The sequence below is a fragment of the Aquarana catesbeiana genome, linkage group LG09 (genome assembly GCF_042186555.1).
Source record: "Aquarana catesbeiana isolate 2022-GZ linkage group LG09, ASM4218655v1, whole genome shotgun sequence".
Lineage (NCBI taxonomy): Eukaryota > Metazoa > Chordata > Amphibia > Anura > Ranidae > Aquarana > Aquarana catesbeiana.
Window position 1 is genome coordinate 210172519 of NC_133332.1, and position 26664 is coordinate 210199182.

The 26664-nt window shown below is 42.1% G+C and overlaps 1 protein-coding gene across 8 annotated transcripts in view; it reads right to left on the bottom strand.

The window, feature by feature from the left end:
* The window catches only part of NACC2 (NACC family member 2), a 250949-nt gene that overhangs the window by 25720 nt on the left and 198565 nt on the right, over positions 1-26664 (bottom strand). For all 8 annotated transcript variants that reach the window (XM_073599632.1, XM_073599628.1, XM_073599634.1 and 5 more), the window contains 2 exons: positions 19827-19932; positions 17495-17592 (listed from right to left, as the gene is read on the bottom strand). In XM_073599632.1, the coding sequence (XP_073455733.1) occupies positions 17495-17592; positions 19827-19932 (204 nt within the window). The remainder of the gene's footprint in view (positions 1-17494; positions 17593-19826; positions 19933-26664) is intronic.

Consider the following 26664-nt stretch of genomic DNA (forward strand, 5'->3'; position numbering starts at 1 on the left):
TTTGACGTGATCTCTCAGGTATTCATGTTCAATATTCCGCAAACCCCGGTTGTGTGCCTGTTGGGTGCCTTGGAGGAGAAGTCCCTAACTCCACAAGCTCATACTGCTGTTCTACGACTGCTATATGTTGCACGTAAACTGATCGCACAATTTTGGTTTGTTCCCAGGGTGCCCACCAGGCGGCAATGGGTGGAGAATGCCAATAAATTATTAATATGGGAAAAGTTGACATACCAACATAGAAATGTTTCATGTAAATTCTACTCAATGTGACAAGCCTGGTTGGATGTTTCAGGATTGGCACCACATCAGTTAATTAGAGACAGGCTCCTACAGGGTTGAATGTTATAGGAGATCCAAAATAGTGGCTGACTAGGTCCTATATCACACAAGCTCCCTTATAGTATTAGTGACTTGGGTAGGTTGTGTTTGTTCATTTTTGGTTAACCCTCAGTGCTCTGAGGGTTTTGATAGGTTGAACTGTTAGTTTCTTTTCAGTTAAGAGTGCTTTAACACTGAAAGCGCCCGGGCGTCGACGGTAAAGTGGCGCTATTTTTAGCGCCACTTTACCGTCGTTTTAGCAGCGCTAACCCCCGTTAGCGTTCGAAAAAGGGTTGAATCTGCCGGCAAAACGCTGCTGCATCGGCGCTTTGCTGGCGGTATGGCGGCGCTGCCCCATTGTTTTCAATGGGCAGAAGCGGTGTATTCACTGCTCCTCCACCACTGCAAAGAAGCTGCTGGCAGGACTTTTTGTGACGCCCTGCCAGGGCAGCGCCCCAGCGTGAAAGCCCTCAGGCTTTCACACTGGGTTTACAGCTGAGGCTTTTTTCAGCACTGTAGCAGTGTGAAAGGGGTCTTACACTATGCCTTCGTATGCCTTCGTATATATGTCGATCTTTGTAATTCTGGTTTACGTATCTTTGTATGCACTATATTGGCCGGTAGCATATCATTGTATAAGAACTTTACCTTATTCTCTTGTGTTTTAATATCTAATGCTATGTTCCTCTTTTCTACTGTGTATTGAATGGCATATATTCTGTATTATGGAAAACAAAAATAAATCTCTTTTTCTGATTTAAAAAAAATAAATAAATATTTAACAGATCGTCAGGAAATTAGAAGTAATTTATGCCTCTTGAATGCCTGAAGGTGCTCCCTGCATTTTGGGCCCCTGTAGGGCTAGGCTTTAAACACTTCACTTAAGATTTACCCCCCTTCCTGACCAGTCCATTTTTTGCGATACGGCTCTGTGTTACTTAAACTGAAAAATGCACGGTCGTGCAACGCTGTACCCAAATAAAATGTTTGTGCTTTTTTTTCCCCACAAATAGAGCTTTCTTTTGGTGGTATTTGATCACCTCTGCATTTTTTTCTCTATAAAAAAAAAGACTAACAATTTTGAAAACAAAACAATATTTTTTACTTTGATATAAAACCATTTCAATAAAAAAAAAATTTGAAAAAAAAAAAAAAAAATCACACGGACACAGCAGTGAGCCATTGGTGGCGCGCATGTGCGCCCCCTCCTCAGAAGAGCAGGATTACGTGTATATATACATGTGACAGCTGCCATAGCAAGTCGATAGCAAGTACATGTGGTATTGCCAGGAATAGCAGAATGTGTTTTGGGGTGTAATTCTGAGTATGCCTATTATGTGTGTGAGAAATGTCTTATTAAATTGACAACTTTATGTAAAAAAAATTACATTTTCAAAAGGCTCACTATGCATTTCAGAAAACCTTGGGGTGTTTGCTTTCCAAACTGGGATTATTTTGTGGGTGTTTATACTGTCCTGGTGCCTCCTCCTGTGTCTCCAAAAATGTGATAGGTATTAGACATATGCAGAACGATAAAATTGGTTTAGTTTCAGATGGATTTGTTAACCACTTCTGCCCTGGAAAATGTACCCCCTTCCTGACCAGTGCGTTTTTTGCGATTCGGCACTGCGTCGCTTTAACTGACAATTGCGCGGTCGTGCGACGTGGCTCCCAAACAAAATTAACATCCTTTTTTCCCACAAATAGAGCTTTCTTTTGGTGGTATTTGATCACCTCTGCGGTTTTTATCTTTTGCGCTATAAACAAAAAATAGTGACAATTTTGAAAAAAACGCATTATTTTTTACATTTGGTTTACTAAATATTCCCAAAAAATATTTAAAAAAACATTTTTTTCCTCAGTTTAGGCCGATACGTATTCTTCTACATATTTTTGGTAAAAAAAAAATCGCAATAAGCGTCTATTGATTGGTTTGCGCAAAAGTTATAGCATTTACAAAATAGGGGATAGTTTTATGGCATTTTTATTATTTTTTTTTTACTAGTAATGGCGGCGATCAGCGATTTTTATCGTGACTGCGCAATTATGACGGACACATCGGACATTTTTGACACATTTTTGGGACCATTGTCATTTATACAGCAATCAGTGCTATACAAATGCACTGATTACTGTGTAAATGACACTGGCAGTGAAGGGGTTAACCACTAGGGGGCTATGAGGACACTTGCCTGTCTAGGGATCCCACGATGTTGGCACCCCAAGCCGATTTGTCAATCAGCTTCAATCAGCTTCGGGTGCAGGCGCCGGCATTGTAAGTAAGGGAAAACGGCAGTGAAGCCTTCAGGCTTTTCTGCTGGTTTCTTACTGCACATGTGCGAGTCACGCTGCGCTTTCTGATTGGTCCCACCCTCTTCTGGGACCTGTGTGTGTGTGTCCCAGAAGGCAGCAGGGGGGAAATGTAGATCACTGATCTTACCTGGAAGTGGGAGCGGGTACCTGTCAAAACCAGGGTGCAGACAAGCGGAGTTTCCCTTTTTGAGGGGAGCTCTGCTTTAAGAAAAACATGTTTATTTTTCTAAAGTCTTGGTATTTTTTCATTTATATAGCAAAAAAATTAAACCCAGTGGCAATTAAATACCACCAAAAGAAAGTTCTGCCTGTTTCAAAAAATGATCAATTTTTTCATTTGGGTACATGTTGCATGCCTGAGTAATTGTCATTCAAAAGAGTGACGTGCTGAAAACTGAAAAATGTCCTGGACTGGAATGGGTGAAAGTGTAAAGACTTAAAGTGGTTAATGCATTTTCTCCATTAACCACTTCAGCTCTGGAAGGTTTTACCCCCTTCTTGACCAGGCCATTTTTTGCGATACTGCACTGCATTGCTTTAACTGACAATTACGTGGTTGTGCGACACTGTACCCAAATAAAATTGATGTCTTTTTTACCCCACAAATAAAGTTTTATTTTGGTGGTATTTAGTCATCTCTGCAGTTTTTATTTTTTGCACTATAAACAAAAAAAGACCAACAATTTTGAAAAACAAAAACAATTTTTTACTTTCTGCTATAAAACATACCCAATAAAAAAATTTAAAAATCTAATTTCTTCATCAAATCCCAATAAGCGTGTATTGATTGGTTTGCGCAAAAGTTATAGCATCTACAAACTATGGGATAGATTTCTGGACTTATTTTTTTAATTGTTTTTACTAGTAATGGCAGCTATTTTTAGGTGGACTGCGCTATTGCGTCAGACAAATCTGACACGAAGTGACACTTTTTGGGGGAAGAGTGACACCAATACAGTGATCAGTGCTAAAAAAAAAAATCACTGTCACTGCACTAATGACACTGGCAGGGAAGGGGTTAACATCAAGGAGGATTAAAGGGTTAACTGTGTTCCCTGGGAGTGCTTGCTAAGTGTGTGGGGGATTTTTGCACTGTAGGAAGACAGAGATCCGTTGTGTTCCTGCTTAGCAGAAAGACAAGATCTTCATTTTCCTTACTAGCAGAACGCGTGCCCCAGAGCCCTTGAAAAAAATCTTTTGCGCTTAAGGGCCGCCTTGCCGCGGTAAATGTACGTGGGGTGGTCCTTAAGCAGTTAAGGTAAAAAAAAACCTTCTCTGATTAGTATCCCCCAGTCCCCATAAATACTACAGTGAGCCCGATCTTGATCGAGCGCTGTGTCCGAGAGCAGCAGCTTTTTCTCCTCACGGACATGGAGGCAGGAGCCATTGGCTCCTGCTGTTGTCAATCACACCCCCCCTACCCTTAATAAAGCCTTTTTGCATTTTTGTACCATAAGCCGTAGTTGACCATTCCCCTTTTTTGCTTTCTGGGGACTCCCTTGTCTCCTCTTTCTGTTGTTGATATGTTGTCAATCACAGCCTGTGAGGAAAGAATGTGGAGCGGCGCTGAACTGCGCTGAGTGTGGCCTTGGACACACAGAGCACGGTTGGGAATCAAGCCTACTTGAGTGCCTCCATAGTGAGGGGCTTGTTGTGGGGGACACTTGGCTGGGGAAATAGAATTCAGGAGTGGCAGCGAGGGACCAATACGTAGCGGGGCTGCTCTGTGCAAAACCATTTCACAATGCAGGTATGACACATTAGGTAGAAAATAAAGTATGACACATTAAGTTTACATTTACTTTAATTAACCGCTATCAGGACATGACGCAAATAGTGAGAATTTTAAGGGTCTAAAGAAAAAAATATAGCAAGTCTATCTATCTCTAAGTAATATTAATATTTTTTATATTCCGGTGCATCCAACTTCCATCAGTATTTAAATACTTAAATTTGCTTTTCCAATTTGCATTATGCTCTGATGGCAACGAAAATCCTTTGAGTTTTTATTTCCTACTATGCTTTCCCCTGGAGGTTACAGGATAACTGGATGCCCCAGGCATTCTACTGACTGTTCAATTCGCCTGTAAGTAATATGCCAATGATGATCATGTATTTTCTCAGTACCCGATGATGCCAGTCAACTGACTCGTGAAATGCTTTGAGAATCTACCCTGTCCACATTAATGCAATCAGTATGAAAGGCCAAAGTGATATGTTGATACATGTAAAGCTCTGATGGGTGGGGCAACTAGCGTCATATGTGAAATGGACCGTCAATTCTTCTGAATGTGAAGTTGTTTTTTTTTTTAGCAAATTTTATAATAAACTAATATACAGTACTGTGCAGAAGTTTTAGGCAGGTGTAAATAAATGCTGTAAAGTAACAATGCTTTCAAAAATATATATTTTTTTAATCAATTTACAAAATGCAAGGTGAGTGAACAGAAGAAGTCTAAATCAATATTTGGTGCGACTATCTTTTGGTTTCAAACCAGCATTATTTCTAAGGCTGGGTTCACACAGAGCGGATCCATTGGACAGACTCAACTAGCTCAGCGGGGGATCATTCCATTGAGCCGGCGGGTGACAGGCCCATCTCTGCTCAATGTGCAGGGACGGACCTGTCAGAGCCCCGCTGTTCTCTATGGGGAAATCGGATGAAAACGGACAGGCTGTCCATTTTTATCTGATCCGTCCGTCTGTTTTGAGCGGATCTTGTCGGATCAGATGGCAGGCGGATGTCAGCGGACACATCTCCGCTGACATCCACCTGCCCAGAGAAGTCAATCGGTGGCCCGCTCGGATCCACCTGAAAAACGCACAGGCAGACCTGAGTGGGCCGATCGTGTTGATCGTGTGAAAGGGGCTTTACACTTGCACAAAGTCAGGGATTTGGTAGGATTAGAGTCAGGTGTATGATTAACCAATTTATACTAAGAAGGTGCTAATGATCATCAATTTCATATGTAGATTGAAACACATGAATTAACAGAAACAGCGGAGTGAGAAAATGGAGTGAGAAACAGCTAAACTCTGCTACTAAGGTGAGATTGTGGGAGACAGTTTCATGTCACAGGTCATACACCATGGCAGGACTGAGCACAGAAACAAGACACAAGGTAGTAATATTTCATGAGTTCAATGTACTCTATCTACAATATAAATATTAGGGTACAGATGAAAACAAGTTCTTTACTTTTCATAAACACTCATGATTTATCATTTGAGATTGATATTCCACACCTTCACAGCAAAAAAAATGATCTATTGGCATTCAAAGAAACTCTATGCACTTGAGCAATGTTTCTGGTGTAGGTGGGGTTTTATTAAGTCCCCCACACAGGGCCACCACCTCACCTCCTACACTGGGAGGGGCAGAAAAAGAGTCCTATGTGCAGATGGAGAAGCCGAAGGGAGAGCGCGAGATGCCAGAACTATTTATGTTGTGTTGAGGTTAGCGGGCTTAGGACTGACAGCACTACAAAGCGTTAATAAATTGACTTTTTACATTTTTTTCTTATTTGAAGCTGCCTTCAACTTCCCGTTGCAGCTTCATGCTGTATGAATGAATTTGCGTATGTAGACACATCCATTCACCCTACTTTGAGTACACTGGTGAATCATCGTTGCCCTAAACTGACATGCTCATATGCTAATAAATGTCTTTGTTTACCTTAAAGCCCATTCCTACACTATCAAAGGGTTGTAGATAATCAATCCTATTCATTTCCATTTTGAATCGTGGACAAATCAAAAACAAAGCCGGAGAAAATAATATGCACTCATACAACACTAAGAGGCATATAAACAAATGCCAGGAGCCTAGATAATAAAATATGGAGGAACTGGAGCTGCTATTACATGAGGACTTAGACTTTGTGGGAATAACAGAAACTTGGTTTGACAGCTCTCACGACTGGCTGGCAAATATCCTAGGGTATTCCTTTTATTGGAAGGACAGAGAAGGTAGAAGAGGAGGGGTGTGTCTATATGTCAAAAATTATATAAGGGTGGTAGAGAGGAGTGACATTGTGAATGGGACGAGGGGGGGGGGGGGGGGGGGTTGGAATCTGTGTGGGTAGAGCTTCAAAGAGAAGAAGTGGGAAATTAATAGTGGGGGTATGTTACAGGCCCCCCAATCTAAAGCAGTAGGAGCAGCTGGACCTACTCTCACAGCTAAAAGTGGCAACGAGGCAGGGAAATGTCATCATAATGGGGGACTTAAATTATCCCGATATTGACTTGGCAGAGGGGACAGCTCACTCATGAAAGGCCCGTCATTTCATGAATGTCTTACAGGACAACTTTATGTCTCAATTGGTGGATTCCCTGACTAGAAAGAATGCATTGCTAGATCTATTAACTATGAACGATCCAAGTCTGATTTCAGATGTGGCAATGCAGGACATATTGGGATATAGCGATCATAGGATGATTACATTTAGCGTAAATCGTAGAAAAAGGAGGCTAAATTTTAAAAGAGCCATTTTTTCTGAACTGCAGTCAATACTACATGACATCAATTGGGACCTAATCCTAGAAACATTGAACACGGAAAAAAAATGGGAATGCTTTAGGAACATATTAAACAAAAGGTATCACACAGTGCATTCCAATGATCAATAAATATAGAAGAGCGAAGGTTAAACCTGGGTGGCTAAACCGTAATGTAAAAAGCCTCATTAAAGAAAAAAAAAAGGCTTTCAAAAAAAAAATCGAAAGTGGGGGGGGGGGGGGGTTCGGGTCATTGTCAGCATTCCAACACTACAAGGAATGCAATAAGAAGTGTAAGAACTAAACCAGGGCGGCTAAATAAGACTACGGGAGACACATTGCAGAGGAGAATAAAAAAAAAAAAAACCACAGACATTTCTTAGATATATTACCAGTAAAAAGGCAAGATCAGAGCACATTGTCCACAAAGACGATGATGGGAGGATGGTTACAGATGACATAGAGAGGGTAACTGTACTAAATCCTTTTTTTCCTTAGTTTTTACACAGGAAAAGGAGGTGGTGTACTGATCACAACATTATTGTTAGTGACACGTCAAAGGGCGTACCCTTGTGGATAACAGAGGCCGGAGTCAAGGAAAGGCTAGATAAGCCTAAAGCGGATCTTCACACATTTTGTAAACTTCAGCTCCTTGGCTTCTAAATATAGCACCCAGTGCTATATGGACCTTTTTTTTTTTTCCTACCTTACGATATATGGCCCGGCCTGTGTTCGGTCCCTGGGGCTGTGAGCGGGGATTTTGCGGGGATTTTCATCACTTCCTCTGATCGCCGTACTGACTCCTGGGATCTTGTGTCATTCATCCCAGGAGTCAGTGCGGAGAGCCGCCGTGAAATCTCACGTGATTTCAACAGACAGCTGTTGACGGCGCTCCGATTTCTGTTTACTGCGCATGCGCGAGATCGGGGATAGAACGGGCGGTGCATGCTGGGTCGATCAGCAGCACCGTATCCCGGAAGAGGATGCCTGTGGGCTTCACATACCCACAGGCAAGATGACAACCATCAAAAGGAAAATGTATAACTTTTTTTTATTGGAGAAAACTGAGCAGTAAGTTCTAAAATGGAATCAGTAAGTTAGATATTTTAAATATATCAAACATTGTCATTTTGCCAAAAAAAAAAAATGTAGAGACAGTGAAATACCGCTTTAGCACAAATAAATCACCAGGACCAGATGGCTTACACCCGAGAGTCCTCGGGGAACTCAGTCAGGTTAAAGCCAGGCCATTGTTCCTAATCTTTGCGGACATCATACTGACAGGAATTGTACCAGCTGATTGGAGAAAAGCCAATGTGGTACCAATATTCAAAAAGGGCAGAAACAATTCCTGGAAACTACAGGCCAGTCAGCCTAACATCAATAGTAGGCAACTTATGGAAGGGGATGATGAGGGACTATATCCAAAAATGTACTGAAGAAAAAAAGCATCATTAGTAGTTATCAGCATGGGCTTACAAAGGGTTGTTCCTGCCAGACCAATCTGTTAACATTCTACGAGGAAGTGAGCTACTATCTTCATAGGGGCGAGGCCTGTGGATGTGGTGTATCTGGATTTTGCAAAAGCATTCAATACAGTTCCCCATAAATGCTTAATTTACAAGCGGAGGTCTGCAGCATGGACCATAAGGTTTGTTCTTGGATAGAAAACTGGTTACAGGGTGGTGATAAATAACATTTACTCAGACTGGTCAGGAGTAGTAAGTAGGGTACCCTAAGGTTCTGTCTTGGGACCGATTCTGTTTCATTTATTCATAAATGATATAGAGGGAGGGATAAATAGCTCAGTCTCAGTTTTTGTGGATGACACAAAAATAAGCAGGGCAATAACTTCACATCTGGATATAGAAACTTTACAGAAAGACCTGAACAAAATAATGGGGTGGGCAATTACATGGCAGCTGAGGTTTAATGTGGAGAAATGTAAATTAATGCACTTGGGGGCAAAAAACATGAATGCAAACTACTCACCAGGGGGAGAACCTCTGGGGGAATCCAGGATGGAAAAGGACCTAGTAGAAGACAGACTAAGCAAAAGCATGCAATGTCAAGCTGCAGCTACCAAAGCTGGCAGAATTTTAACATGCATAAATAAGGGGATATACTCCAGGGATAAAACTATAATTCTGCCACTTTATAAAAATCTGGTAAGGCCACATCTGGAGTATTCCATCCAGTTCTGGTCACCAGTCCTCAGAAGGGATGTGCTGGAGAGAGTCCAAAGAAGGGCAACGAAATGAATAAAGGGACTGGAGGACCTCAATTACAAGGAACGACTACAAGCACTAAATTTATTCTCGCTGGAAAAAAGACATGATAGCGATTTACATTTGCCTCAATGAAGATCCCAGCATAGGAAAAAACTATTTAGTCTCCAGGAGTGTAAGAGGACACGGGGCCACACAATGGGATTGGAGAAGCAGTTTAACCTGTTTTCACTGTCAGGGCAATAAGGATGTGGAACTCTCTTCCACAATTGGTGGTGGCAACGAGAAGTATGGATATTTTTAAAAGACTCTTGGACAAGCATCTTAAAGAACACAATATACAAGGAGATTGGAAATTAATTATAGACACTGACACACGTACACCTACACAGGTTGAACTGGATGGACTATTGTCTTTATTCAACTTATCTACTATGTACCTATGAATCACCAAAGTACTCATTTGACAGCTGAGTACTACAAATGAATTTGTTTACAAGCGCAAATCGATCCATAAGGTTTAAAGGAGAAGTTCACCTTTTTGGGCAGAATTTCACTTTTTATAATAAACAGAAGCGTTTTCCAGTGCCATTCCTGACCCAGCCCTCCCAATCTGCTTTTCTCTCACTTATCTCATCCACGTAATATTTAGAATCTTGTCAGTCTTGTATCTTTGGGTGGATTTTTAGATTACTTCCTGTTAGGTCATCTCCCAGAAGCCATCACTTCCTTGTTGCATCACAAAAGAGGGCGTGATAGGGTGTGTTCACCACTCTGGACCACACCTCCCTCATTACATTACCACCTTCCACCCACTTCCTGTACAATCTCCTTTAGATCTCCCATGTAGTAAAAGCGCCTACCTGATTTGCTACAAACTGAATGGATTGTTCAGGTGTGTCCTCTATTCCATGGTTCTGGTAAATCCAAAGGAAAATGTACAGAGATTGTACAATCAGATTGCATAGTGTATGGGATCTTTATACAAGTACATAAGAGGAAGTGGACGGAGACACTCAGTCATAAGGCCTCATTCACATCTCCACCTAACAAAAACTCGCATTTGTTTTGTGTGTTTTGGAGTGTTTTCACTCATCACGCATAGGGCAGCCCATTCACTTGAATAGACTGCCCTACGCGCAACAATCGCCCCAGAGAAGCTCCATAACTATTCTTAGAGCGGCACTGCAGTTTTCAGTTTGTTCACCACACTTGGGGAGCCTTTAACCACTCCACGTAAATTAACATACCTGTACATTACATACCGGGGTTATGGCAGCATAGGTAATGGCGGAGACGATCGCGTCCGCTCCCCTCACTGTCCGGATGCCGAGTGAGGGAAAGATGACCCCCGCTTGGCTCCATAGCATTGGAGGGCGGAAGCGACGTCAAACATGCTCTTAAAGGGGAATTTTTTATTTTTTTTAAATGACATTTCATTTTATATATTTTTTTTTATTGAATTTTAGTGTAAATATGAGATCTGAGGTCTATTTGACCCCAGATCTTACATTTAAAGCGGAGCCCCGCCGAAATGTTTTTTTTAAAAAGTCAGCAGCTACAAATACTGCAGCTGCTGACTTTTAAAACATGGACACTTACCTGTCCAAGGCGCCCGCAATGTCGGCACCCGAGGCTGAACCGTTTCTCGGTCCTCGGGTGCTGCCGCCTCCATCTTCGGGAAGGGAATCGGGAAGTGAAGCCGTGCGGCTTCACTTCCCGGTTCCCTACTGCGCATGCGCGAGTCGCGCAGCGCAATACGGCTGGTCCCTGCTGTCTCTGGGACCCGTGTGTTTCCCAGCAGACAGCGGGGGGGGGAACAGGATGTGGCGTAAATAACCGCAGATTCTGCGGATATCTACGCCGGAAGTGGGTACAGATACCTGTAATATACAGGTATCTGCACCCCCCTCCCCCCTGAAAGGTGCCAACTGTGACACCGGAGGGGGAAAGGAATCCGATGAGTGGAAGTTCCACTTTTGGGTGGAACTCCACTTTAAGAGGTCCTGTCATGCCTTTTTTTTATTACAAGGGATGTTTACATTCCTTGTAATAGGAATAACAGTGACCCAATTTTTTTTTTTTTTTTTAAAGGACAGTGTAAAAATAAAAAATAAAAGGTAAAATAAATAAGAAAAAAATGAATACTTTTTTTAACGCACCCCATCCCGCAAGTCGCGCCCGCATATGAAAACAGTGTTCAAACCACACGTGAGGTATCACTGTGATCGTTAGAGCGAAAGCAATAATTCTAGCCCTAGACCTCCTCTGCAACTCAAAACTGGTAACCTGTAGATTTTTTAAACCTTGACAATGGAGATTTTTAAGTGCCAAAGTTTGTCGTCATTCCACGAGCGGGCGCAATTTTGAAGCGTGACATGTTGGGTATCAATTTACTTTTTTTCCCCAAAAATTGCGCTTGTAAGACCGCTGCGCAAATACGGTGTGACAAAGTATTGCAATGACTGCCATTTTATTCTCTATAGTGTCTGAAAAAAAATATATAATGGATGGGGGTTCTAATTAATTTTCTAGGGAAAAACCCTGATTTTAACTTGTAAACAACAAGTCTCAAAAAGAGGCTCGGTCCTTAAGAGGTTAACATGTGATGACAACACACATACGATGCACATTTGCAGCATTATGAAATGCATGTTCACAATTTCTGTGCAGTTTGCCATGCGTTTGGAAATACAGATGTGAATGGAGCCTCATTGTTCTTTTGTAAACGCACCAATTTCACTACAAGGTCCCATTCACACCTAGAGTTGTGGGAGCGCATGTTTTTTGGCTCGTTTTTCCAGTGACACACATAGGGCAGCCAGTCGATTTCAATGGGCTGCGCTCCACCTGGCAAAGTAGTTCATAGGACATTTTTGTAAATTTGTTACTGCATTTGTCACCTGTTTTTTCATGTGGCAAAATGTGTGTTTTCTTCTGTATTTGGTGTGCCGTTAACAATTAATGACACTGAAAGCGCAACTAGGTAATTTTAGGTGTATAAATGTGGCCATACACTATACAATCTTTTTACAATCTCCTTTTAGATTCACTAAAACTATATAATAGGAGGACACACCATCAATCCAATCACTCTGTATTCAATCAGGCAGGCACATGCACTACATCAGGGATGTCCCATGGACTGCCTATGGCCCCAGGGAATTTAGCATGCACCATGAGCCTGTCCAAAGGGACGCTGGGGAAGTCAGGCATATTCACACGTGGAGGAATGCCGGGGGTGCTGTAAAAAAAATAGTTGATGGGTGAAGGTGTGCTAATGAGGACAGCTGGTAAACTCTTTCCTAGGTCATACATGCTGGTCCATCCTGTGTGTCTGTCCCCTGTCTACCAGGAAGTTTCTGAAGTGATCTGCAAACTACAGCCATGGATGGAGGTGAGGCTTGATCTTCAGAACCAAAGAAAATTTGTATTTTTGTGCAACAGAGGTACATTACTGGTATATTGGTAGATTGGGGAGCTGGATTTTAGAAAAAAAAAAAGTGAACTTAGCCTTTAATTCACACGACCGTAATAAAACACATTGACAAGTAGTTTTTATTTATGAATTTGAACACAGCTAAACTGTTTTCAATGGAGACATTCGCACAGGTGCGCCAACATGCACTGCGTTCAGATTCATAACACAAAATCCAAAAACCTGCATTTGAGGTCATACGTATACACATATGCCAGATGCAGGTATTGGATTTTAAAAAATGAACAATTTTACGCAAGTGCTTACTGATCATTATGCAGATACTTTTGTGAGAGGAAAAAAAAAAGCGTAACGTGGTCAGTAAAATTTTTATGTCCATCTGAATAAAGCCTTAAGCTGGCCATAGATGAGTCCACTTTCTTTTGTTCAACCAACGGGTTTAATGGAAAAATTGACGCAGCTCCTCCATCCACACATTCGAGGTAGATGGGGGAATCCTCTGGCCTTTAAATTCTGACAGCGGTGAGACTTCTCCACTGTCACAATAGACTAATCAGTGCCACAGGCTATTGCCTTCAGTACAACAGAGTGGTTAACCACTTCAATACCGGGCACTTAGACACCTTCCTGCCCAGGCCAATTTTCAGCTTTCAGCACTGTCGCAATTTGAATGACAATTGCGCGGCCGGTCTTGCAACACTGTACCCAAACAAATTTTTTATCATTTTGTTCCCACAAATATAGCTTTCTTTTGGTGGTATTTGATCACCTCTGTGGTTTTTATTTTTTGCGCAACAAATAAAAAAAGACCGAAAATTTTGAAAAAAAACAAGTTTTTCTTTGTTTCTGTTAAAAATTTTTGTAAATAAGTACGTTTTCTTCTTCAATGACGGGCACTGATATGGCTGCACTGACAGGCACCGATGAGGTGGCATCAATGAGGTGGCACTGATGGGCACTCATAGGTGGCACCGATGGGTACTTAAGGGTGGCACGGATGGGCACTGATAGGTGGGCACTGATGGGAACGGATAGGCACTGACAGGTGGCACCGATGGACACTGATAGATGGCACTGATGACACTGATTGGTGGCACTGATGACGCTAATGGGCAGCATTGTTGGGCATCACTGATATATAATGGTGCCATGGGCACTGATTGGCACAGATCTGGCATAATTTGCACATGGCGTACATACCTGGTCATCCACGTTGCCCCCTTCCCGGTGGTCCTGGCGGCTTCCCTGGTGGTCTAGTGTGGGCATCCGAGGGGGGGCTGCGCTGATAAACAATCAGACCCCCCCCCCCTGTCAGGAGAGCCGCCGATCGGCTCTCCTCTCCTCGCGTCTGTCAGATGCGAGTGAGGAAAAGAAGCTCAACGGCTTTTCCTATTAACATCGTGATCAGCCGTGATTGGACACAGCTGATCACGTGGTAAAGAGCCTCCACCGGAGGCTCTTTACCAAGATCAGTGTAGCGGTGTGTCAGACTTAAACACCGCACCACAAATTGCCGCGATGCGCGCCCCCAAGGGCACGCGACGGCATGTTATCCTGCTGGATGTCATATGATGCCCAGTAAGGATAACTGAACCACCGCCCGGCCATCGATCTGCTATAGGCCGGGCGGGAAGTGGTTAAACAGAAGTAGATTAGTAGATCAACTTCTGTTCAACCACAAAGACCATGCATGGATCAAAATTTGGCTAGTCCCTGCTGAACAGCAAATTTCAATCCATGTATGGCTGGCTTTATTGTGACAAAAATAATAAAAACAGAAACACCTAAAAGAAGTGTCTATTTTTAAGTATTTTTGTTGTATTTGTTATTTGAGGTATTTTATGCAATCTAGTCCAAATAGCAACCTCAAACATTTAGAGACACTAACAGGAGCATGTGCCCAGAATTAAAAGGGCGAAACTTTATTTTCGCCACATTTTATTTTTTTCTGTGTAATGTGCCTCGGACTATAAAATACCCCAATAAAGAGGCAAAAAAAACAAGAAAAGAAAAAAATATATACATTTTCAATTATATTATTTTTGTGTTCCATTTGTTGTTAGACATAATGTTATATTTTTCATAACGAGTATTATACCTTTATCTAGGTTGTTGTAGTACATCCCTCCAGGTCACGCCCACCATGTCAGAGCCATAAATGCCTTCATTTAAAGTGGTTCTAAACCCTAAACATTTTTTACCTTAATGCATTCTCTGCATTAAGGTAAAAAGCAGTTTAGGTAGTAGTATTGCCCCCTCAAACCCCCCCCCCCCATATTTACCTGAGTCTTCACTCGATCCAGCTCAGTGTCTGTCTGTAGTGGCTTTCTCCCTTCTCCCCGCTTTCACAGGCTTGGCTATCAGTCAAATCCTGTGATGAGGGAGTGGTGGGTAGAGCTCAGCTGTGCTATTGGTGTCTATGGATGCAGAGAGTGCAGCCCAGGAGCAAGCGGCTTGCTATGGGGGTACACAAAAAAGAGGAGGAGCCAGGCGTGCCGATGGGATACTCGAGCGGAGGAGGTTCCGGGCTGCTAAAAGAATATTGGGTGGGGGAACCTGTGCATTAAATACTGGCAAAATCCCCTATGTAAACACATTCGAAAGGGAGATGTTTCCCATGAGTTCCCTATAACAGGGGACTCATGGGAGATGGGGATTTTAACAACTTCAAGACCATGCCTATTTAGACACTTGTTGTTTACAAGTTAAAATCATAATTTTTTGCTAGAAAATTACTTAGAACACCCAAAAAAAAAAAAAAAAATGATATATATATATATTTTCCAACAGAGACTCGAGAATAAAATGGTGGGGGAAAATACACTTTACTGAATCAAAAAAAACAAAATAAAGTTAGCCCAATTTTGTGAAAGATGATGTTACACCAAGTAAATAGATACCCAACATCTTGCACTTTAAAATTGCACGCACTTTTTTTAATGGTTACCTGTTTAGAGTTACAGAGGAGGTCTTTTGCTCGACTTATTGCTCTCGTTCTAACAATCACGGCGATACCTCACAAGTGTGATTTGAACACTGTTTACATTTGCGGGGGCGACTTATGTATACATTTTCTTTGGCTCGCGAACACGCGAGGGCTAGGGCACTTGAAATTTTTTTTTCTTATTTTTTTTTTTTTTAGTTTTACACTGTCCCTTTAAAAAAAAAATACTTCTGATCACTTTTATTGCTGTTAAAAGGAATGTAAACAACCCTTGTGACAGTAATAGGCAGTGACAGGTACTCTTTATGGAGGGATCTGGGGTCTCAAAGACCCCAAATCGCGCCTCTGCACTTCAAAGTATTTAAAACAGCGTTTTTGTTTTTTTTAAATTGGCGCTGTTGGCTGCCAAGTAAACTACATTGTTACTATAACTACATCGGTTACTACATCGGAGACCTGATCAAGGCCAATTCCGGCTTTGTTTGGGTCTCCAGCCAGCTGGCGGACGTTGCCAGTTTGGGGGGGGTGTGACTGGGACGTCCTCTCCCGCTCCTTGTGATAACAGCTGAGTGGCTATTTAGCCGCATGAAAGCATTATCACATGAAAGCCGACCGTCGTTGCAGGCATCACCCTGGTACAACCACTTCCCCAAAATGACGTACATGCACATGATTTGGCGGCAAGTAGTTAATGTGCCTGGATGGTAATAATTGCTCAAAAATTGTCCATATAAAATCAATACATTTTATTTGTACAAAACCTTAAATTGGTTAAATATCTCCTAAACCTGCCCAGTTTAGGAGATATTCACTATATACTCTGCTGCCGACGACCTGTGCATTGCACTGAAGAAACGGCCTGCTGGTTCTTCAGGACCTGTGCCATTACTGGTGGCTCCCGTGCGCATGCATGGGAGTGACATTATCGCGGCCCTGGCCAATCACCGCGCCGGAGCCCGCAAACCCGAAAGTAAATCCAGTGAAAGATGACGGCCATGGGAGCGGTGTGCGGGCAGCACTGCAGGGCATCGTTTGAAGGTAGGTATTTCATTATGAGCCAGTGTGCGATGCATACTAGCTCATTATGCCTTTTGTCTTGCAGGGTTTTTTGGGGGGGGGGGGTTTGGAGGTTTACAACCTCTTTTAAAAACAAGAGAGGTACAGGTCCTCTAAAAAAACATATTATGTTTTTTGCATTGACATACAGTGCACAAATCCACATAGGGATAGATCCCAGAAGATTTATGGATTGACGAGTTTTGCCCAAGATGAGGGCTTCTTTAGGATCCACTTTTCAAATAGAGCTAATAGCTTACAAAAGAAACGAAAAAGCGTGATAGATGTTAGGTACACACACCCCACACAATCTCAGGTGTGCTACAATCCACAATAGATGTTATTGTAGGGGTAAAAAGAATCAGAAGGGTTGCCAGCAAATGGAAGCCATAAGGCGAGTGCAAGATCAAAGTACAAATGAAAGAGACAATATGTAAAGTCTTGAAGCCCTTCCTAGGGAGGGTCCCCAACATAGGCTGAAAAGCGGCCAAAACCATAAGGACCAGCCAATCAAAAAACAAAGTCTATCATGGGCAGGAAAGAAGGCCAAACAACACCTCCCAGTGTGGGCTCCTAGATGTCACGGTGATACAAAAATTTCCAAAGCACATAGTGGGTAAGTATTACAGTATTACATACTTTAAGGTCTGCTTCATGCAAAATTCATTAAGCATCATCAATATAATATTTACTTACATTTCACAGCATTTAGTACCCTGCTGTCCAAAGGCTTCCTGCTGGGGTCACTGGTGGAAGAGCGGATCCCGGTGCCGCAGCTGTTAGCGAGGGTGTTCCTGAAACAACAGCCAGTGATGCATTAGAAACAGTAACAGATGCATACTGATCAGCAGATGATGTATTTATTAATGAAAAAGCTGAACTTGGATACACAGGGCAGATAGATTTTTGAATGAGAGTTTTCTGTTGACCTGATCAGCCTCTTTTATAGTTCTATTGTTATCAGCCCCGCTGTCCGCCTCAGCCAATCACAGTAAGCTTTATATTCTTTCATAGAATACAGTTTCCTCTGAATAGAGGGGCAATTCTCAGCCGATTTTTTTTTTTTTTTTTTTTTTAAATTTTCCCGAAGCGCAAAGTTCTTGTCTTGCTGCCAAATTACAGTTCTGTATACTATATGTAGACATGGCTACATACAGTTTTTTTGTTTTTTTTTTACAGAGTATATCTGCTGAAACTCTCAGTGAAATAAATAGTTTGTTTGAATCGGCTTGGTCCAAACAAACTATTTAAAGTTAAAGGGGTTGTAAACCCTTGTGGTTTTTAACCTAATTCATTCTATGTATTAAGGTGAAAAACCTCCTGTGATGCAGCAGCCCCCCCTTTTACTTACCTGAACCCTAGCTTCTAGCGACAGGGACGAGCACGCCAGCTCCAGCTGGTGTCTCAGGCCCTGATTGGATAGATTGATAGCAGCGCAGCCATTGGCTCCCAATCAAATCCAATGACCCGGGGAGCGTGGCCGAGTTCTGGTGTCTGTGTCAATGGACGTAGCAGCAGGACACAGGTGCTCGCCCGCACGAGTGCCCCGAGGGACAGTGGCTCTCCAACAGGGCACTCGAGAAGAGGAGCCAGGAATGCAGCTGAGGGACCCCAGAAGAGGAGGATCGGGGCCACTCTGTGCAAAACCAACTGCACAGAGAAGGTATGACATGTTTGTTTTTTTGAAAACTAACCTTTTACATACCCTTTAAAATGGTTGTAAAGGGTAATTTTTAAAAACATCTTATACATACCTGCTCTGTGCAAAGGTTTAGCACAGAGGATCCCTGATCCTCTTCTCCTAGGGTCCCCTGCTGGCGCACATGGCTACTCCCCTTCTTGGTGTGCCACCATAGGAAGCTGCTGCCTATGGTGGCACACCTGGCTCGAGCCTGAGCCACACTTCCTGTGTCCATAGACAGGGACAACATAACTCAGTCCTGTCCCCCGCTCCCTTGTCAGTGGCTCCTGCTATTAATCTGCCCTGTGAGGAGGGAGCTGCTGCCCACGTTCACAGCGTTGTATCAAAATTAGACTCCGGTAATTATGGGGGGGGTCTGCTGGAGGGAGCTGCACACAGAAGATTTTTTACCTTAATGCAGAGAATGCATTAAGGATAAAAAATACCTTCTGTCTTTAGAACCACTTTAAATGAAACATGTAGATCAGCTTTAGGCTACATTCACATGGCTTTAAAAATGTTACTGATCTTATTATGCTGTTTTTTTTCTAGCACAATAGTTCCTGCGTACTGATCAGTTAATACTTATGTAACCCCCCCCCCCCCCCCAATACCTGCATCTGGCATATGTGTATATGCATGTCCTGAAATGCTGAATTTCAGATTTTGTGTTACAGATCTGAACGCACCTATGGGATTGATTCCATTGAAAATAATGCAGCTGAATTCAGATCTGCAAATAAAAAATGCCATGTGAATGAGGCTTGGGGTACTGATTTGGAACAATCATGTAGATCAAGAGCTGACTTCTCTCTGATTTTAAGGTTTCATGCTTGTTCTGGGTCAGTGATTAAAAAATTTGACATCGGTGACAGGTAAAGAATTTGTATTCTAAAACGTGGTTAACAACAGCAGCAAGTAGATTTTCCTTAACAGTTTAAATGAGGTCCTCAAAGTAGGACCCCAGCCAAAACAGCTTGACTAAAATGTGGAAGGGTTGAAACCTGACTGGTTTCCATTGCTGTTTTTATCCCTCAATTGGTAGATTCCCCATCTTTTCCCGATCCATTGATACCTTATTGTACTCTGACACAAGATTTCTCACTCTGACATCCAGCTCTGCAATCTCCACAATGGGGATGCAGGCAGCAAGTTAAGTATTCTGAAAAATCCAATAAACCATTGACAGATGTCATAAACTTAACAGACGTTGAAAGTGATTTTTATGAAGCAGTCGTTACTGAACAGAAGAGACATTTCTTGGGACAAATCAATGTATATTTTTTCAAATATAACCTTACAGGCAGCAGAATGAGGAATAGACAAACAAGAGGCAAATGGACCTACCGATCAAAAAACGTGGCAAGGAGTCGTCTTAGAAGGACCTTATGCTTCACTCCAGCACAGAGGTGACAGTTCATAAGCTGTCCACGGGTGATGTATACCCCTGACCCTGCAGAAGAACATAAAATAAAGTATAAATATATTTACTCCCAGCAAGAGACCTGAAATTAGAGGTCATTGAAATTCTTGCCATTATGCAACCTAAAAAGGTCCAGTTTTTTATATAAGCCAGCTTCAGCTAAACATAAAAATGTTGGTATCTTCTCTTGGGAATACTCATAACTGTAATGTGGAGAAAATGTAACCACGGTGTTCCATAGTTCCAGCCCCATCCACACACTGTATCAAGGTGTAGCACCCTCTAGTGTGTGGTACTAGTAGTGGCAGAGTAGGAAAATTTACCTGACTCCTGTTACAGCATGAGAGTCTTAATTGGGTCAGGGTTCACTAGAGTTCAGGGCTGGGTGCCTCATCCTGGCAGCTATCCGATGCCTCCCCCTGGTGTTTGTAAAGGTTGGAGAACCTTCTAGAATTAGAGGGCAGGGGTTAGGAGGAGCTGCCATGAATATTTATGGGGCCTCGGCCAATCCCCAGTGGCAGGCTGGCAGGGGGGGAAAGACACCCCCATATATAGACATAGGCTATGCCAGCAGAGGAGTTATATGGAAGATGCAGTGTTGAGGAGGCTGTCGGTGGCCCTGAGGGCTACTCCCTGAGATGGGGGGGGGGTGTCCTACCGGGGCTCAGGTGCTGGAGGGATCCTGCCACAGAAGCAAAGGGAGGAGGCTAACCTGGAGGCACAGGTGCAAAGAGAGGACAGAGTGAGTATTTCAACACTGTGGAGACTAACAAAGGGGAGGGACTGCCACATGTAGCCAGTCTCCCTTGAAGATAGTGGTGGGCTTAAGTCTTCTGCCTTTCCCTAAGATCTCTCCAGTGAGTCAGCCGAGTGGGCTGGTGTAGAGAGAAACAGCGGCAGCCAGGTGGGCTAGCATTGCCTAAAGCACTTAAAGTTGTACATAGGAAGATGTCCGTGAAGGTGTTGTTGCAGTCAAATGGGCATCCCATAACCTCCTACCCCAAAGTTGTTAACCCGCTAATAAACAACAAAAACAAAGCTACGGACTGTTTTCTGACTTTGTGTGGCTGTGAAGATTCGGTGTGCCTGGTTGTACAGGAGTGGGGGATCTCTGTTCATCTGCAGCTCCTACGTGGGGTGTGCTACAAAGAGAAAAACCGTGTCTTACTTTTTTAGCTTTTGAAAATCGGTGCGGACCATTTTTTTTTATTAGTGGTTCAAGAATATGTGCTGAATACTAAAATCAAACGAACCTGAGCTAAACTACAAATATTTAGAGCTGATATTTATACCATATGAGATATTTAATTGCACCCTTATCACACCCAAAAAAACAATATGAAGTATGGAGCGAGAGTCCTAACACAAAACCTAATCTTTACCTGGTATGCAAAAAACCTCAACCCTGAACCTGCAGTTAACCCCTTCACTTAGCCGTGAAACTCAACCTAACCTCTACAACTAATCAATGCATGTCAACCCAACCTCAAAACCTAATCCCGAGGCTCCAACCATCCCCTGAAACCTAACTGAGAACCTCCAAACCTATCCTAGAACCTCAAACTCACCCCTACACCTACCTATGACCTCCAACTAACTTCGACACCTCACCATGAACTCCAAGTAGGGGACTATTTCCAAGGGCTTTTGTTCAGTTCAAATACGTTTTGCATCCCAATACAAAACCCACCTAAAGCATTTCAGAAGAAAAGCTACTGTAGAGCAAATGCATCTGTCAATGCATTCTAAGAAGCGTCTCAATGCCATTGACACAAACCCAACGCCTGTTAACACAAGACCTAACTCTTACTCGTGCACATTAACCCAACTCTAAAACGTAATCCTGATCCTCAACCCATCGACTAACACCTAACCAGAACAACCAACTAATCCCTGGACCTAACCCAGAAACTCCAGCAATTCCCAGCTCCTAATACTGAACCTAATACAGAACTCCCTCTAGTGGTTAATTTACAAATCTCTATTAAATACAGTACAAAAAACATTGTAAGAGCAAGCATGTTAGAATCTGAAATGATCATCAAAAATGAAATTAGAAAAAAACTGCAATAATACTTTAAAATCTGCTCTCCTTGAAAATACCCCAAGCTATCCCAGTATAATTATGAATATAGAGAAGCAGCTAATACAGAAATCCAGTACCTAACCCTCTTTAAAATAGCTTACCTATGCACCTCTTCACCAATAACCCCCCCCCCCCTCAAAAAAAAGAACACCACCTTGTGTTTTTCTCTGCTTTGTCTGCGTGACTGTGCCATGCTGAGAAAACTGATCATACATAGGGTTTTTTTTTTTTTTTTTATTCCTTCATTTGTACCAGACTGTTAGAAGCCTAGGGATCACGTAATCAGTAAGTTTTACTTTCCTGGAAAGGGTTATTATTCTGAAATTAAATTGGGATGATGTGATGTGGCTAGCTTAGGTGCAAATAAAGCTTAACAGGGTTGTTTCTTAAAAAAAAACCCTCCATATTATTTATTTAAGACAGCAAAGCTGAACAGAATGCTAAACTGGTGAAATTCTCAGCATATGCTTGTTCTAATAGGGTTAATCTTGCTGTCATGTGAAATCCTGGAAGAAAAGAGTACATTCTCACCCCCATTATGGGGAAAGAGGTCCTTGTCCCTTGGTGATCAGGTGTTGGCTAGCCAGGGAGATTTTGGACATTTTCACAAATTACATTACCCGATAAATCAATGGAATGAAGACAGCGCAGTGCTGGGGCTACGGTGAGATCTCAGGGCCCGGCTCCCCCCACCTCCCCGGCGCTCAGCTCCGTTACCTCGAATGAACTCGCACACACACAGATCTGCGGGTATTGATTCTAATTATAATGTGCTGACTGCGGAGAAGCGGAACTCCATCCCCTCCAGTCGAGTCAATCTGCAAGCTGTGAGATAGGGAGGGCGTCTGCATTATAACACAGGCTGCCAGTTCTATATGTGGAGGAAAGAGAAGGGAAAAAAAAAAGCATCTGAATGGGATTCCTGAGCTTTGGTCGAGTGAGACATTTTTATGGAGTTTTTATTAGTACAGCTTGAGGGCCCCGCCATTCAAAGAAGCAGCGCAAGCAGCATCTGTAATCAGAGGTGAAAGACCAGGCCGGAAATTGAGAGAATAAAATTGCTGATGCAGTCAATGCTCCAATGTGAACCAGAGGGCGGCCATATTGTTAGGCTTGCATTTCATAAAAGGCTAATGTGAGAACAGTAGGCTAAATGAACCACAGGACTTTGTAAACATAAAGAAGTAACTGTTGTTACTCATAGCAACCTACACTCTACCTACGTTCTTTCTCATATCCTTCCAAAATCCAAACTAGTCATAATTGGGGTGGATATTTGGTTTAATGAGGAACATATTTGAATGAAAGTTTTTGTAAATTGAGCTTTAGCAAACTAAATGTCATTAAGTTAGGCTTTACATCTACTTCAAGTTAAGCCTTAAAGGATAAGTTCACTTTTTAGAAAAAAAAATAATAAATGCACATTTTTTTTGCAGGTAAAAATTTTTTTTTTTTAAATGTGCATTTTTTAAAACATTTTTTTTTTTGGAGCCTGTAAAGCATTGTACCAGCGATCAGCAGATCGCTGGTGCCATGCCGGTCTCCTTCAGATTTGTCAGTGTATCTGTGTGCCCGGGCAGACAGAATCCATGAACTACCATGGCACTCCACAGCACCGTGGTAGTTCATTGAGAACTACAAGCTGACCGCCTCAAAGGATGTCAGAGCTTGTAGTTCATTCACACACAGAGCTGTGTAAATAAATGACGTGGCTGTGTGGGCGAAGCCCCGCACAGCTGTGCTGATTTCAAAAAGTGACAGCTAGTGCAGGGAACTTCTCCCCGTACTGCTGTCACAGGGAGTGTGGGAATCGCACATCGGCTGCAGCAGCCAGCTCAGTAGATGATTTAAAAAAAAAAAAAAAAAAGCGCTGGATACATTCCTAAATGCACCAAATATAACTCGATAATAACATTTATAGGTAATAACCCTAGAGATTGTTGAATCCAGGTAACATCCGATTGCCTTACGGGGAATAAGGAAGGAATTTATTTTTCCCACTGGAGCAAACAGCATCACAATTTATAGGTGTTTTTTGCCATCCTCTGGATCAATCCCAGGCATGAGATTCACTATCGATTCTATTCTTTTCTATTGGTTGAATAAATTGACTTTTTACAAACTGACTATAACTATGTAGCTATGCAACTCTTAATCTGACCCTAATGTTTAACCGTGACCTTGAAGCCTTAACCCAATACCTTCCCTTCAACCTAAAATTTAAGCTAACACTTATATTCTAATTTTATACCCCAACACTAACTTGAAGCAGAACTAAACATTGAAAAACATTGCTGGGTTAAGTTTTTTTGGTAGAACTATATTAAGCAAATATTTTTTTCATTGTTTATACTGCCTGTGGTGCATGTGCAGTGCAGCTCATACTCCCAGTATCTTACAGATAATTAAGCCATGTGACAGGATAATGTAATTCCAGAGTTTATGCGAGGAGTTTTATCTTCAGTCGATAGCCAATAGTAGATAGCCAATAGTAGAAGAGGAAGGATGTCTGACCAGACAAAACAGTGGAGAAGATGGTGGCAGTATGACCGTGAGCATGGATCTAATAATGTTGGAAGAGAGCAGACTAGGAGGTTTGATATAATGTCTGAACACCATAAAGACAAAGACTCTCCCTGCAGCACTGAGCTTGGTTCCATTTTAACCTCTAAATGTCCACCTTAATCTTATTGGGTGCTTGCAGTGTTGGTCCTAATAGTTGATTCTCAAGTATAGACGGAGGTAGAGGAAGGCAGTGTCTCTGCTGCCCGCATCCCAGCAGAATTCCTGAAATGTAGACATTGAAAATAGGTGGTCGTGTGCTGCTCTCCTTTCTGGTACAAAGCATAGCATCACACGCCTGGGTAAAAAGTGGTACTGAACAGCTGCCTTTGTTTTTCTGTAAAATTACGCCCAGTAGTATCCTGTGTTCCTGCTGTACATAGGCCCCTCTTCCCCTAAGAAAGTGCTCAAGAGCTGCCGATGCTAAAAACATCACGTAGGCGCAGCACACATGTATGCCTACAATCTACAACGCTAAATCAATAACGCGTCAACCAATAGTTAAAAAAAACAAAAACGCTTCCTGTATTCTTGGCTCTCCAGCATCTCGCAGGTTAACAAGTTGGATTTGGAAGGAAAAGAAAAAGAAATATGTTCAAACTCCCCAAGGAAGGAGGTGGGATAAAACCCCAAAACACCTGCCAGCGCTGATATTAATTCACCGGAGGAAATAAGTCCATCGCTGGATGCATTATGAGCTGGAGATATTAATCTGCCTGCTGCAGATTGAAAAATGCAAATCGGACTCATCCACAGGTGCGCTCAGGCACGATTTACAGTTGTTCCTCACTGCGAAAATAACCCGTGTCACATTTAATAGTGCCACATAAAATGTAAACGCCAACAAAATGAATATTCTGGCTGCATAACGAGTGCTGGTATTCTGTATGCTAACAAGCGTTTACAGCGCCCCGGCTATTGTGCTGCGCAAGTAAATTGATTTTGTTGGAAACATACACAGTAGTTTGGATGTCGGCAGTGTTTTGCGGGGGCGACTGTGTGAGAGAGGAGACTTAAAGGGCCAGGTATTCAAAATTATTATTAGGTTCTTGTTAAAGTGTTAACAATGCTCTCTATAGTCTTATCTGCTTTTTATCTTTGGATAGAAGGGTGTAAAAATGTCTTATCTTAGTGTGCAACAATATTTAAAAAAAATCTTGTTTCTCTGTATAGTTTGTATTTATACATGTCCTTTGGGGGGGCAGTAATATTTGCTAATTACATACGAATGCTGTGCTTCTGAATTGTTAGTAGTGCTTAACAGGGACTGTTCCTACCCATCAGTGCATACCTACTACTCACGTCAGACCTGACTCAAAGCAATTGATTTTTTATAGACTTGCATTCACAATGCTCCGAGTATCCAGGGTTCATGTAATCTATATGGTACATGAAGGAGCTCAGCAGGCACAGTTTTTTTTTTTTTTTATCTGTGGCATATTTTCATTAAAAAGAACTATGTGATTTGGTAAGGCTGACGTGCCCTATTGATTCTCATGAAAAATTCATTTTAACGACAGGTCCACTTTTGACATTCATTGATAAATATGAAATGTTTTCAGGAGCATATCAGAGGAGGATAAAGTACTGAAAAGTATTGTAGCTGTACTGTTTCTCCCCATTTTGTAAAGGTCTGCACAAACTGTTAGCGTTATGAAATCCATAGCAATAATAATAAAAAAGCAGGAGGGGATTATATTCCCATCCACTGCAGATTGTCTAAAAAATACTTTGAGCTGTAAGCCTCCTTTAGCCTGAAATAACGTAATAACTTAAATATGTCATTTTCAGAGAATATACAGGAACAGATATTTGTGACTATCATTAGTGTTTTATGTGGCACAATTTTTACATTTTAGGCTTCCAGAACCATTAAGGCACAATATAAACTTTTAATTTCCCAACCCAAAAGCACTCAGTCAGGGATGTCTATAACTACACACAGACATGACAATAATCTCACGGATACAAGGGGCTCATTTCAGAGCAGAACACAGGTTTCCTCATTTGCAACTATGAAATCCATGTGGTCTATTCAGCTAAGCACTGCAAATTGCAAGAACAACATGAAAAGTGCATTGACCCAGACAAAGCAGGCTGAGTCACCTTTTTAC